Source organism: Cherax quadricarinatus, chromosome 7 (assembly GCF_038502225.1).
Source record: "Cherax quadricarinatus isolate ZL_2023a chromosome 7, ASM3850222v1, whole genome shotgun sequence".
NCBI lineage: Eukaryota > Metazoa > Arthropoda > Malacostraca > Decapoda > Parastacidae > Cherax > Cherax quadricarinatus.
This window is the reverse complement of record NC_091298.1, coordinates 58,600,941-58,616,925: the sequence shown is the minus strand read 5'-3', so window position 1 is coordinate 58,616,925 and position 15,985 is coordinate 58,600,941. Positions and strand designations below refer to the sequence as shown.

At 37.6% G+C, this 15,985-nt stretch overlaps 1 protein-coding gene across 1 annotated transcript in view; it reads right to left on the bottom strand.

Annotated features, from left to right (window-relative positions):
- The window catches only part of LOC128686879 (zinc finger CCCH domain-containing protein 15 homolog), a 30,789-nt gene that overhangs the window by 2,753 nt on the left and 12,051 nt on the right, over positions 1–15,985 (bottom strand). The window contains exons 5-8 of the mRNA XM_053774083.2: positions 9,249–9,368; positions 6,971–7,180; positions 2,292–2,423; positions 914–1,034 (exon numbers count right to left, since the gene is read on the bottom strand). Coding sequence (XP_053630058.1) covers positions 914–1,034; positions 2,292–2,423; positions 6,971–7,180; positions 9,249–9,368 — 583 coding nt within the window. The remainder of the gene's footprint in view (positions 1–913; positions 1,035–2,291; positions 2,424–6,970; positions 7,181–9,248; positions 9,369–15,985) is intronic.

Genomic DNA, 15,985 nt, shown 5'->3' with positions numbered 1-15,985 from the left:
CTTTTCGAGGATGACCCCTACCCCGCCTTCCTTCTCCTACAGATTTATACGCTCTCCATGTCATTCTACTTTGATCCATTCTCTCTAAATGACCAAACCACCTCAACAACCCCTCTTCTGCCCTCTGATTAATACTTTTATTAACTCCACACCTTCCCCTAATTTCCACACTCCAAATTCTCAGCACAATATTTACACCACACATTGCCCTTATACAGGACATCTCCACTGCCTCCAATCGCCTCCTCACTGCAGCATTTACAACCCAAGCTTCACAACTATATAACAGTGTTGGTACCACTATACTTTCATACATTCCCTTCTTTGCCTCCATAGATAACGTTTTTTGTCTCCACATATAGCTGAATGCACCACTCACCTTTTTTCCTTCATCAATTCAATGGTTAACCTGCATTTTAAAGGAGGGGTTTAGTATATTGGCAGTTTGGAGGGGTATGTTATACATCTTTATATATGCTTGTAAACTGTTGGATCTGGGCACCTCTGCAAAAACAGTGATTATGTATGAGTGAGGTGAAAGTGTTGAATGATGATAGAAGTATTTTCTTTTTTGGGATTTTCTTTCTTTTTGGGTCACCCTGCCTCGGTGGGAGATGGCCGACTTGTTAAAAAAAAAAAAATTTTTTTTTTTTACCTCAGTAGCTGACTTCTTCCAAGGCAGGGTGACCCAAAGAATATACTTGCACTATCATTCATTCAATTATTGTCTTGTTATAAGTATGCTGACATCACAATACAAATCACTCTCTGACTGCAACATCCTCACCACTCCTTCAAAGTGCTAGCACTGCCCTTCCACCTTCAAGACTAAAGTTTGGCTAATGGTTTCCCTTGAATCCCTTCATAAGTTACTTTGTTCTTACTCCAATATGTTAATTAAAGGATATCTTACCTGCATCTAATATTATCTCAGCTTGCAGTTGCTGTAGTCTATCAGGTTTGGCTATGGATACATTTGATGATTCGACTTCCTGGTACTCAGATAGCAGGTCATTGATATTGATTTCCCTGTACTGAAATAGAAATTTTATTTTAACTGTGTTGACCCAAATGGAAACTGTAATATACGTATTTTTTTAATTACACAGCTACAAGTACGTACATAAATATTTCATTATAAAACTATTTAATACTGCTTAATGCTTCAATTAACAAAGGGCAACAATTAAAAGACTAATTAAATTTTAATTAATGTCATGCTTCGTGTTAATGTTTGATCATGTACTCTATCCTGCCAGTGATAAGATGATCAGACTTTTTACCAATAAAAAAATAATAAAATTAAAGAAACTACAGTATAGCAATTGTTATAGTATGACTGTTACTATGTGTTAAAAAATGTAAATAAGCTTAGTGTATGATAATGTTCACTGGTGAAACCTGGGTTAAACTGCAACAGGCCTACTAGTCCTACTCAGTTAACTACTTCTACTCGTGTTCTTGTCAAACTTATTTTTAAAGCTGTCTAAACAACTCTCTGAATAATGCTACTTAGCAGTGTTTCACTAGTCTACAATTCTATCACCAAACCAGTGCTTTCGTAAATCTAAATTTATTTTACAAATCCTCTGCTGCAAGTTCTATTGTGGTTTGATATTTTTTTTATACACTTCATTTATTTATCCTTTGTTTATTTGCATTTTTCTCTTCCAACTGTATAGTTACTGCTGATTTATAGTGTTTTTTTTAGTGGAATATGAGATTTAAGAGTTTTCAATATGTAGTGTTGGCTATCACAAAATCTTTTCACAACACAACATTTTTCTTGCATTCTCACTCTTTTTATATTTCATATCAGTCAATAACAAACACAGCTACTGCAAATTATGACTGTGGTACATATTTGATCTCAGAAATCATGGGTATGTGTACATACTGTAATGTACAGTGTAAGGTATGATATAATACTACAATGAAACTTAGGTTAAACTCTGAATGGACATAGTAGTACAATATTTGCTCTTCAAACTACTTAGATACAGGTCCTTTAGTTAATCTGTATATACCAGAAGACAGAATACATACAATAATAATTTCATTTCAGATTTGGTTACAAGAGAAAAGTAACACTTCCATTTCAAGATAGTGAACTTTCTGCATAACAGAATTAAACTGTAAAACATTAAAGAGTAACAGCAAGCTAACTCAACCTGCTTGGAAAGACTTAAACCCTGTAAGAGGAATAATTTAGATATACATTATTTACTTTTTATATGCACAAGTTTCAGTACTGGGTGTACCTAATTGAGAAATTAAGCATTACTATTTACCTCAATTTCTTGTTCACCATTCTCAGGATCTTTTCCCAAATTGTGCACATCAAATGACTCATCACCTTCTTCAAGATCATCTCCTCCAACTGCCAAGTTTGGATTAAAGGTAAACATTTCACGGCCAGACAACTGAAAAAAAGGTAAATCATCTCATAATAACTGAGATACAATACACTAGTATTCAGTGGTGGGCACAGTTCCACAAATCCAATAACTGCTAATTAGCGAAACTAACTTTTTGTTTAGCGGATTAGAATTTCCGCTAACTTTGGAAACCATTAGCGGACCAGTTAGCTTCCACTAAATAAAGTTCCACTAACTTAAGAGTCAAAAAAAAAAAAAAAAAAAAAAAAAATCCATTGTTGGTAGTCGGAAAGCAACGGTGGCACTAGCATCAGTCAGTCTGTGTTGGACATAAAGACTGTGGACCTATTCGTCTGCAAAATGCTACCGCTGCTTGTAGTCAGTCTGATCAAGATGCTGAACTCCAGCAAGACATCGATGTCCAGCTGCATCCTGGGCAGGAGGATTCTGGTCAGCCATAAACAGCTGGAAGAGTATCTTAAAAGTTATTTATGAGTTATAAATGCTTATTAAACTACTACTATAGCTTTTTTTTATATTTTCTTAATTTTCGTGGGTATTGCAAGTCATGACAGTTTAGAAGTACAGTAGACCCTCAGGTAACGGCATTAATCCATTCCAGAGAGCTTGCCTTTAACCGATTTTGATGTTAACTGAATTAATTTTCCCCATAAGAAATAATGGAAATCCAATTAATCCATTCCAGACACCCAAAAGTATTAAAAAAAATTTTTTACATGAAATATACACTTTCCTACACAGAAAACAATGAGACAAACAGAATAAACAATACTGAAATGACACTTACCTTTATTGAGGATTTATTGATGAGTGATGAGATGGGAGGAGGGCAGAGGATGGAGGAGTTTACAATTGTTTGGAAGGGAATTCTCCTTCCATAAAGACTTCAGGTACCAAGTCCTTTTCTGGGATTACCTCCCATCTTTGTTTTTTAATGGCACCAGGACCAGCTTGAGAGTCACTGGAGCCCTGTCGCACCAAAAATCTGTCTAGAGAGCTCTGTTTCTGGCGTCTCTTAAGATTTCCCTAAAATGGGACACAACACTGTCATTGTACATGTTACCAATAAGGCTTGCAACAGCTGTGTCAGGGCAATGTTCATCCATAAATGCTTGCACCTTTGTCCACACTGTACAGTCCTTAATCTTTGATGAAGACTAACTTCCTCCATCCTGTGAGTGCCTTTTCCTCCTGAGTAATATAGGTCCTGTTTGGCATTTTCTTCCAAAGCAGCCCTGTTTTGTCACAATTGAACACTTGTTGGGGTTTTAATTTTTCAGCCTCTATGTACCCCTTAAAGTCCTGCACATATTTTTCAGCTGCATTTTTTGTCAGAACTGGCAGCCTCATCATGCCTTATCACAATGTGTATGCCACTATGATTCTTAAATCTCTCAAACCAGCTTTTGCTAGCCTTAAATTCATCAATATGAGCACTATTTGGAGGCATTTTCTTAATGAGATCCGCATGCAACTGCCTTGCCTTTTCATATGTTACTGACTATGAAACACTATCTCCTGATAATTGTTTCTCATTGATCCACACCAACAACAGTCTTTCCACATCTTCAAGTATTTGCGATCTCTGTTTTGTAAGCAGTGGATCCTCAACTAACGCCTTTAATCCGTTCCAGAGAGCTAGCCTCTAGTCGAATTAGCCGTTAGTCAAATTAATTTTCCCCATAAGAAATAATGGAAATCCAATTAATCTGTTTCAGACAGCCAAAAGTATTAACAAAAAATATTTTTTTTAAAGATTAAATATAAATATACATACATAAAACAATGACAAATAAATGTAAAGCACTAATAAAATGGATAAATGAACATTTAACATCACACCTTTATTGAATTGACTTGACTTGTTGGTGTATGAAGGACATGTAGGAGGTAAGAGGAAGGCAAGTTTATTATGGTTCAATATGAGGCTAATATCATCTCTACGGCTTATTTATCTATCACAATTCATCTAATATGACTTAAGTATGACTAAACGTAGTGAGCAATTTCAGAACTTCTTAAAAAGTAAATACTGAAAGAAGTTACTTACGTACAGTACTCAAGTAGTTTTACTTCATTACTTTACAACACTGGTACTTATACTCGAGTATTAAAGATGAGTACTGTTTGCAACACTGTCCTTTCCATTAGCCTAAAAAATTAAGAAAATCTTGTCTCATTAAAACCTTTTTGTTTACAATTTCTGTGTTGGTACTGTACGGGTTTTCAGTTTTTTCAATCGTAGCTCTCCAGGTCTGTTCTAAAAGTCTTAAAAGTAAAAGACCAAAAAATTAAACCGAATCTGAATTTGCGTGAAAAAGTTAGCATTTAGCGTTAGCTTCTGCTAATTTTTTTGTCTGTTTAGCGGTTTAGCGTAAGCAGAGCTAATTTTTTAGTTAGCAGGTTAGTGTTAGTAACCTTTTGGTTAGCTGTGCCTACCACTGCTAATATTCACTATAGATCTGCAGCTACAAGCCCAACTGATATCCAGTTAACCATTGCTAAAGGTATCATCATACAACATAGGATATACATTATATACTGTACATGCTGTGGTCCTGAAAGTCAGTTGGACTGTGATGTCTGAGACTTCTGGAAGGACAATTTGGAAGAGTGATAATGAATGATTTTCTTCACCACGTCATCTTGTCCTGGTGGATAATGGCTGATGTGTTTAAAAAGAGTAAGGCTCACTGGTGACAAATGAAGCTGTTGGTGTAATTACATATCTTTAGCTACAGGAGCAGGACTACTGTGGTGAAAGTAAGGGGTAGATGTAGTACTAGTAGTCTAGGAGCAGTTAGTGAAAGTAAGTTAATTAAGGAAAGAGACAGTTTTGTAAAGATAAAAGCAAATGTTAGGGAAAAGGTAGGCTAGAGGAAGTATAAGAAATGACATTAAAGTATGGAGCACATATAAGGTTGTATTGCTAGTGTGTGCAGCAGCAGTTGGGAATCGGCCAGTGTGTTAATATAATAATAATCGGCAAATTTTGCTGAATGTAAGAAGCTGTTATGGAGAGATCAAAAAAGTGAAGAAGCCTGGAAAGCAAATGGACTTACCAATTAAAAAAAAATGAAGAGGGGAGATATTAAATGGGGAGGTGGGGGTATTGGAAAGCAGGAGAGAACATTCTAATGAGTTAGTGAATGTTTGTGATGAAGGGGTCTGCCCTTACATACAAGCTAAAATAATGTTCTAAAACTAAAATAGAGGCAAGTAAGTATCTTTTAAGAGTGATGTGGCAGAAGTCAAGATGATAATGCTGATGACAACCATTGAGGTTTGAGGGATTTACACAATGGAACACCGGTTAACAAAATGAATGGATGTTCTTTATTTTTTAGGAATGTAAGTAATGGCCAAAGTAACTGCATACTGTATTTTTTTTTTAACTCAACAACTGTCTCATCCTACAGCAGGGTAACCCAAAGATGAAAACACATTCACTATCATTCATTCAACTGCCATCTTTCCAGAAGCATTCTGACATCACTATCAGACTAACCCCTGATTGCATTCATACACACCCCTTGTCCAGAGTGCAGACACTGCACTTGGACTGAAACCAAAAGTGTAAACAACCTGAATTAAGAGAATACAGGAGGGCCCCACTGATACAGCAGGCTAAGTTCTGGGTTACTGTTGTAAAGTGAAATAAGACTTTTTTCACTTTCAAATGCATATAAAACCCTGATAACATGTTCACACTATCATACAGTAAGTGTGTAATAGAGCTAGACCTAAAAAATGCATATACAGTACACACATTGCTTTTATTTTATTAATACACTGGCCATTTCCCACCAAGGTAGGGTGGCCTGAAAAAGAAAAACTTTCACCATCATTCACTCCATCATTGTCTTGTCAGAGGTGTGCTCACACTAAAATTATAAAACTGCAACAATAACACCTTCACTCTTTCAGAGTGCAGGCACTACTTCCCATCTCCAGAACTCAAGTCCGGCCTGCTGGTTTCCCTGACTTCCTTCATAAATATTACCCTGCTTACACTCCAACAGCACATCAAGTCCTAAAAATCATTTGTCTCCATTTGCTCCTATCTAACACGCTCACGCATGCTTGCTGGAAGTCCAAGCCCCTTGCACACAAAACCTCCTTTACCCCCTCCCTCCAACCTATCCTAGGCTGACCTCTACCCCACCTTCCCTCCACTACAGATTTATACACTCTTGAAGTCATTCCGTTTTGTTCCATCCTCTCTACGTGTCCGAACCACTTTAACAACCCCTCTTCAACTTATAGTGAGGGATGAATATATTATTGAAGGAAGTCTGAATAAATGAAGAATGGATATAATTGAAAACATTTGTGAAACGCTACAAAGCAGGGCCTGCTCGTACTCAGGGATGGGCAAGTCGAGAGAGATGTTTAGATCTATATAAAGTAAGAATTACAAGTGTAACACACACTACTGAAATCTTGCTGCTATATGAACTTTATGTTGATATATTACATTATAATGCAACAACCAACACCAGACTTCAGTTGCAGATTCATTAAATTTTATTTAAAGAAGTGTGCGTGTGTAATTAACACAGTACACTCACCCCAAAGTCTTTGCCAGAGTGGAAGTCCTTCTTCTTCTTTTCTGAATCTTTTCTCTCTAGATCTTCCTTCTCTTTTAGCTTCCTCTTTTTCCATGCTAAGAATGTCTCTAGTGTAACTCTTGTCGTATTGTGCCCCAATGCAGCTCGCTCACGTTCCACAAGGTCTTCTAGACTAATTTCTTCCTTTTGCTTATCCATCTTCTTGCGATCCTGTAAATAAAAATATTAAGCCTTTGTATGTTTCCCAAATTCTTCCATTATTACTAAGATTGCAAGATTATACTGGAATTATAATTAATCAATTACTAATTTTTTTAACACACCAGGTAGGGTGAACTGAAAAAGAAGAAATGCTTTCACCATCACTCCATCAGTCTTGCCAGAAGTTTGGATGTCCCTCCAAACTGCAATATCCCCACTCCTCCTTCAGAGTGCAAGCACTATACTTCCCACCTACAAGACTCAAATCTGGCTAACCTAGTTCCCTGAATCCCTTCATAAACGTTGTTCATACTCCAACAGCACAATGAGTCATAAAAACCACTTGACTCCACTCACTCCTATCTAACATGCTCATGCCTGCCTGTTGGATGTCCAAGCCCCTTACATACAAAATCTCCTTTACCACCTCCCTTCAATCTTTCCTCGGATGACCCCTACCCCTCCTTAACTGCACTCCAGATTTATACACCCTAGAAGTCATCTTATTTTGCTCCATCCTCTCTAAATGTCTACCTGAAGTCTAACTGGAGGGTGTTCAGGGGTCAACACCCTTGTGGCCCAGTCCTTGACCCAGCCACCTCACTAACCCCTCTTCAGCCCTTGGGATAATACTTATATTAACCCTGCATCTCCACATAATCTCTAAACTTTGAATTCTCTGCATAATATTTACACCACACATTGCCCCCAAACATGACATTTCCACTGCGTTCAACCTCCTCCTACTAAAAAGTCTGGATAATTTTAATTAGGCATTGATAAATATAAAACAAGAAATGGGAGATATGAACAATTTACAGTCTACAAGAATTAAGAGAACGAGACAAAATAAAAAATGCAAAATAATATGACTGCTCCAACTCCTACCTCTCAAAATCTCTACACCTATCTTGTGTAGTCCTTTTTTTCTGAATGATAAATAATCTCGGTAACCTCCTGTTCACAGAATTATTCCATCCTCTATTTCACTTATTATTCTTTGTATAAGATTCACACCAAATATGATCTTAAACAACATGCCTCCACTGCTCCCAGCCTCATCCCTGCTGCAACTAAGTCCCTGCATGCTTCACACTCATACTAAAGTGCTTGTATAATACTCTGATATACCTTCCTTTTATATATTCCTCATCACTGTAGGTACTTCCCCCTTCCCTCTTGCCTATAATAATGCATGATTCTCCCTTTCTTTCACAGACCCATCTGCCAACCCATCCTCTGCCAAATGTGTAAATACATTTACTTTCTCCAGTTCTTTCCTCTAATTTTTCATTGCACAGACTTTTTGCTTACTTAAATTGTATTGTGCTTCAAACACTTCAAACTTCCACCAGCTTTCAAATCTCCCAAAAGCCCTAAGTCGTCAGAAAAAAAAAAAAAAAAAAAAAAAAAAAAAAAAAAAAAAAAAAAAAAAAAAAATTATGATAACTCTCACTTCAAACCTGTCAGTATATAACTTCTAAGAACACACCTCCCCTCAACACTAAACACTAGTATTCGCTTCAACAAACCCATCCATAAACCTTTTAAACCATGGCGAGCAAAATAACCCAACTAACATCCATATTACTGTAAAATATACTCCTATCTTACAAACCTTAACCTCATGAATTTAGTACCACACATACATATAATAGTACATACCCTAAAAAGAGCTTCACTTTCCTTGAAACTTTTTACAACTTCTACATCAATTCCACATGTTTGCAACACCTGCCCTACTGCTTCCTTATCAACCCTATCATATTTGCAACAACCAGCTTTATATCCATATGCAAGTACTACCCATTTATATATTTAACACAAATCCTCCATCCCCGTATCCCCTCCCCTTCTTAAGTCCACCTTTTTTGTCTGCAAGTGAGCTTCTTGTTGTTCCCTTAACTCTTCAGATAGCAATTCTTTCTACGTGGATGCCGTCTACTAACTTACTACCATTGTATATTTCATAAAACATGATTACCAATTTATATAATGCTTTTCGTAGAACTACATACACTTCTGAATGATTAGATGACAGAATCTGAGCAATTAAAATTAAATACAGCTAGCTTACCTTCTTTAGTACAAAGCCTGGGGGTAAGGCATGGCGATAAATGCATGCACCTCCATTTGGACAATCCCAAAACCAACCATATTTGCCGTTTTCCACAGCATCCAAAAAATACTTGCAAACCTGAAAGACAAAAGCAAAACATTAATAATGCTGATCATTGCTATTGAGACAACAGCAAAAAACAGTATGTACAGTTGCAGCTTTTAGATAATTCTCTTCATGTTAAACTATACTTAAGTACGTATTAAAAAACAAAAAGATAATTCTTTCACAAATACTCATATACTATTTATATAGTTTTAAAGATGTTCCTGGATGAGTTATCTTTCCATAATGTACATGAGTATGATAGGATTTTATTTGTCAAACAGTCCTACCTAAGATATGTATGTCACAGGTTTGAAGCGTTTCTACCCTCGCAGCCCAGCCTAGTGCCAGGTTTCTCTTGTCATGAGATGGGGGGGGGGGAATCAGTGTGAATGATAAATTACAAAATCTCTTCCCTTCTCTATGGAACAAGAACTTGTATATACAGTAAACCATCTATCATCCAGTGATCAATTATTCAGCATCCATTATCTAGCAGTTGTTTTCTTTCCAGTGTAATGTAAAATCTGCTAACTGCTGGAAACTGCTTCCTGTCCAAGCCATTTATCATGGTCCACTAGAAGTTAAAACAACCTATCTTCTTAATGCATTACTGAGTATCCCAGAGCACACAAAATAAATTTCTCATCCCTACAGGTTGCATCAACATTCTTGCCAAAACAAATTTAAGTAATACCTAAAGAAATAGCCAATTTTCTCACTTGGGCTTGGTTCATAGTGACACTGATTTCTGAAATGTTTCTAAGCATTTGTCAAACATATTCATTTGTTTGGGATCTGTTTGTTTGGCAAGTGTGTATTTTTTTTTTTTATCACACTGGCCGATTCCCACCAAGGCAGGGTGGCCCGAAAAAGAAAAACTTTCACCATCATTCACTCCATCACTGTCTTGCCAGAAGGGTGCTTTACACTACAGTTTTTAAACTGCAACATTTACACCCCTCCTTCAGAGTGCAGGCACTGTACTTCCCATCTCCAGGACTCAAGTCCGGCCTGCCGGTTTCCCTGAACCCCTTCATAAATGTTACTTTGCTCACACTCCAACAGCACGTCAAGTATTAAAAACCATTTGTCTCCATTCACTCCTATCAAACACGCTCACGCATGCCTGCTGGAAGTCCAAGCCCCTCACACACAAAACCTCCTTTACCCCCTCCCTCCAACCCTTCCTAGGCCGACCCCTACCCCGCCTTCCTTCCACTACAGACTGATACACTCTTGAAGTCATTCTGTTTCGCTCCATTCTCTCTACATGTCCGAACCACCTCAACAACCCTTCCTCAGCCCTCTGGACAACAGTTTTGGTAATCCCGCACCTCCTCCTAACTTCCAAACTACGAATTCTCTGCATTATATTCACACCATACATTGCCCTCAGACATGACATCTCCACTGCCTCCAGCCTTCTCCTCGCTGCAACATTCATCACCCATGCTTCACACCCATATAAGAGCGTTGGTAAAACTATACTCTCATACATTCCCCTCTTTGCCTCCAAGAACAAAGTTCTTTGTCTCCACAGACTCCTAAGTGCACCACTCACCCTTTTCCCCTCATCAATTCTATGATTCACTTCATCTTTCATAGACCCATCCGCTGATACGTCCACTCCCAAATATCTGAATACATTCACCTCCTCCATACTCTCTCCCTCCAATCTGATATCCAATCTTTCATCACCTAATCTTTTTGTTATCCTCATAACCTTACTCTTTCCTGTGTTCACCTTTAATTTTCTTCTTTTGCACACCCTACCAAATTCATCCACCAATCTCTGCAATTTCTCTTCAAAATCTCCCAAGAGCACAGTGTCATCAGCAAAGAGCAACTGTGACAACTCCCACTTTGTGTGTGATTCTTTATCTTTTAACTCCACGCCTCTTGCCAAGACCCTCGCATTCACTTCTCTTACAACCCCATCTATAAATATATTAAACAACCACGGTGACATCACACATCCTTGTCTAAGGCCTACTTTTACTGGGAAATAATTTTCCTCTTTCCTACACACTCTAACTTGAGCCTCACTATCCTCGTAAAAACTCTTCACTGCTTTCAGTAACCTACCTCCTACACCATACACCTGCAACATCTGCCACATTGCCCCCCTATCCACCCTGTCATACGCCTTTTCCAAGTCCATAAATGCCACAAAGACCTCTTTAGCCTTATCTAAATACTGTTAACTTATATGTTTCACTGTAAACACCTGGTCCACACACCCCCTACCTTTCCTAAAGCCTCCTTGTTCATCTGCTATCCTATTCTCCGTCTTACTCTTAATTCTTTCAATAATAACTCTACCATACACTTTACCAGGTATACTCAACAGACTTATCCCCCTATAATTTTTGCACTCTCTTTTATCCCCTTTGCCTTTATACAAAGGAACTATGCATGCTCTCTGCCAATCCCTAGGTACCTTACCCTCTTCCATACATTTATTAAATAATTGCACCAACCACTCCAAAACTATATCCCCACCTGCTTTTAACATTTCTATCTTTATCCCATCAATCGCGGCTGCCTTACCCCCTTTCATTTTACCTACTGCCTCACGAACTTCCTCCACACTCACAACTGGCTCTTCCTCACTCCTGCAAGATGTTATTCCTCCTTGCCCTATACATGAAATCACAGCTTCCCTATCTTCATCAACATTTAACAATTCCTCAAAATATTCCCTCCATCTTCCCAATACCTCTAACTCTCCATTTAATAACTCTCCTCTCCTATTTTTAACTGACAAATCCATTTGTTCTCTAGGCTTCCTTAACTTGTTAATCTCACTCCAAAACTTTTTCTTATTTTCAACAAAATTTGTTGATAACATCTCGCCCACTCTCTCATTTGCACTCTTTTTACATTGCTTCACCACTCTCTTAACCTCTCTCTTTTTCTCCATATACTCTTCCCTCCTTGCATCACTTCTACTTTGTAAAAATTTCTCATATGCTAACTTTTTCTCCCTTACTACTCTCTTTACATCATCATTCCACCAATCGCTCCTCTTCCCTCCCGCACCCACTTTCCTGTAACCACAAACTTCTGCTGAACACTAACACTACATTTTTAAACCTACCCCATACCTCTTCGACCCCATTGCCTATGCTCTCATTTGCCCATCTATCCTCCAATAGCTGTTTAAATCTTACCCTAACTGCCTCCTCTTTTAGTTTATAAACCTTCACCTCTCTCTTCCCTGATGCTTCTATTCTCCTTGTATCCCATCTACCTTTTACTCTCAGTGTAGCTACAACTAGAAAGTGATCTGATATATCTGTGGCCCCTCTATAAACATGTACATCCTGAAGTCTACTCAACAGTCTTTTATCTACCAATACATAATCCAACAAACTACTGTCATTTCGCCCAACATCATATCTTGTATACTTATTTATCCTCTTTTTCTTAAAATATGTATTACCTATTACTAAACCCCTTTCTATACAAAGTTCAATCAAAGGGCTCCCATTATCATTTACACCTGGCACCCCAAACTTACCTACCACACCCTCTCTAAAAGTTTCTCCTACTTTAGCATTCAGGTCCCCTACCACAATTACTCTCTCACTTGGTTCAAAGGCTCCTATACATTCACTTAACATCTCCCAAAATCTCTCTCTCTCCTCTACATTCCTCTCTTCTCCAGGTGCATACACGCTTATTATGACCCACTTTTCGCATCCAACCTTTACTTTAATCCACATAATTCTTGAATTTACACATTCATATTCTCTTTTCTCCTTCCATAACTGATCATTTAACATTACTGCTACCCCTTCCTTTGCTCTAACTCTCTCAGATACTCCAGATTTAATCCCATTTATTTCCCCCCACTGAAACTCCCCTACCCCCTTCAGCTTTGTTTCGCTTAGGGCCAGGACATCCAACTTCTTTTCATTCATAACATCAGCAATCATCTGTTTCTTGTCATCCGCACTACATCCACGCACATTTAAGCATCCCAGTTTTATAAAGTTTTTCTTCTTCTCTTTTTTAGTAAATGTCTACAGGAGAAGGGGTTACTAGCCCATTGCTCCCGGCATTTTAGTCGCCTCATACGACACGCATGGCTTACTGAGGAAAGATTCTTTTCCACTTCCCCATGGACAATAGAAGAAATAAAGAAGAACAAGAGCTATGTAGAAAAAGGAGAAAAACCTAGATGTATGTATATATATATATGCATGTGCGTGTCTGTGAAGTGTGACCAAAGTGTAAGTAGGAGTAGCAAGATATCCCTGTTATCTAGCGTGTTTATGAGACAGAAAAAGAAACCAGCAATCCTACCATCATGCAAAACAGTTACAGGTTTCTGTTTCACAGTCATCTGGCAGGACGGTAGTACTTCCCTGGGTGGTTGCTGTCTACCAACCTACTACCTACAGTAGTGTGTATTATGTTCACAATTCTCTGGTGTAAAGCAATCATGAAATGTGGATTTGTTTTCGAGGGCCTCTTGTTTTTCTTGAGTGGAAGATCCCTAAACTGAAAATTAGGAATAGGATTGCATTCAAAATGTGATCACTGGCTTTTTCACACCCAAATCTATTTTATTTATTTAAACTGTTCCATATGAAAATAAATTTGAATACTATAAGAATGATATTTAAAGAAATCCAGTATAACCAAAACTAAAAAGAAAATGCGATTTTTTTTTTAAATCTATCTCCCCTTCTGAAAGCAGTGCCAGATACTCAATGATTTACTGTATATAGTTTGTCCAGGTTATTATTAGACAGTGAATATCATTCCAGATATATACTGAGACTTGGGTAGTACAAGACATTTTTATATCTGGTCAAATATGCAAATTTTCAAAACTAGATCTGCTGATAAAATTTACATTTAGCTAGGTTACACCAGCTGGTGATGCAAACTCCCAGATGTATTTGTATCCTAGCCGAAGTGAGGCGGTAGCAATATCCAAGAGTCTGCTGATTTTGTTGGATGCACCAAAGACATGTGGCACTTCCTGCATGACAAAATGATGACAGATGGATTAACTGGTGCAAATATTGTCTCAAGTCTTATTAAGTTCAATAAGGTTCTTTAAATTTTGTACTCGGATTACCATAAGACAATGGACAATTCAGTTACAGTCAATTCCTTCCTTAAAGGCATATATGCCCTTGCCATCTTATCAGCTCTGAACCCATTATTCATTATGTAATGTATAGAGTACTACCTACAAGATGAGTATGGGATGCATAATACAGCTACCAGACTAACAAATATATTTATCAGATAAAAATACAAATCCCCTTTTGTTTTAACATCAGCCATTTCCTACCAAGGTAGGGTGACCACTTTACTAAGCAAGAAAGTGGGAGTAAAATTTGGTAAATAATTTATATTGTAACCCCTGAGGAACAAATATGTTCTGAAGAGACACCCAAGCACTATTCTTCATGTTGATAAATTAGACACATGTGCAACTCTTGGGTATCTTTATTGAGGAAACGTTTCGCCACACAGTGGCTTCATCAGTCCATACATAGGAGAAACTTGAAGAACAGGAGGAGAATGAGGTAATCAGTCCCTCAACCTTGAGTCGATGTGTTCAGTCCATCAATCTTGAGTAGAATATGGCAGATGAGCGGTGAAGCAGCTTATAAACCGTATGGCAGGAGAGGTGCAGCAGTCATAGGTGGTGTCACATTTGTTCAATGTGGATGTAGGTCGTGCCCAAGAATTAGGCAAGCGAAGAATTCCTAAGTATTAAGATCCCAAGAAGTTGCATGTTGGTTCTCTGAACCATTCATCTACAAACCTGTCAGACACTGCAACTTCTTGGGACCTTAATACTTAGGAATTCTTCGCTTGCCTAATTCTTGGGCACAACCTACTTCCACATTGAACAAATGTGACACCACCTATGACTGCTGCACCTCTCCTGCCATACGGTTTATAAGCTGCTTCTCCGCTCATCTGCCGTATTCTACTCAAGATTGGTGGACTGAACACATCGACTCAAGGTTGAGGGACTGATTACCTCATTCTCCTCCTGTTCTTCAAGTTTCTCCTATGTATGGACTGATGAAGCCACTGTGTGGCGAAACGTTTCCTCAATAAAGATACCCAAGAGTTGCACATGTGTCTAATTTATCAACATGTCGGTTCTCTGAACCATTCATCTACAAACTATTCTTCATGTTATTACTATATATTTTAACCTCATATACTAATCATAAACAGTTACAATAGCAAGTAAAGTAAACACTTCTTTCATATTAAACCCAAAAATATGATACTTGATAAAAACAAAAATATAATCTCAATTACAATATTTTGGGAAAAAATTACATCTACTATAAAATACAATACTATACATATTCTAGTCCTTAAAGAACTACACTGTATTTAACAAATAGCATTCTGATGATGACTTGTTTCTGTATAGAGTACTGAACTGCTATTTACATCAAATGTGAATGAAAAATAATGAAAGATTATGGGGAGTGAGAATATGCATACTTTAATGATATATAAACACATATCATAGTTATTATTAGCTGTACATTGAATACCGAGTCATTAAAATATAATAAAAGGAAATGGGTTGTACGAGTCTTATTAGTTTCATGCCAAAATATATGTGGGTTCATGAAGATATTAAATCCAAT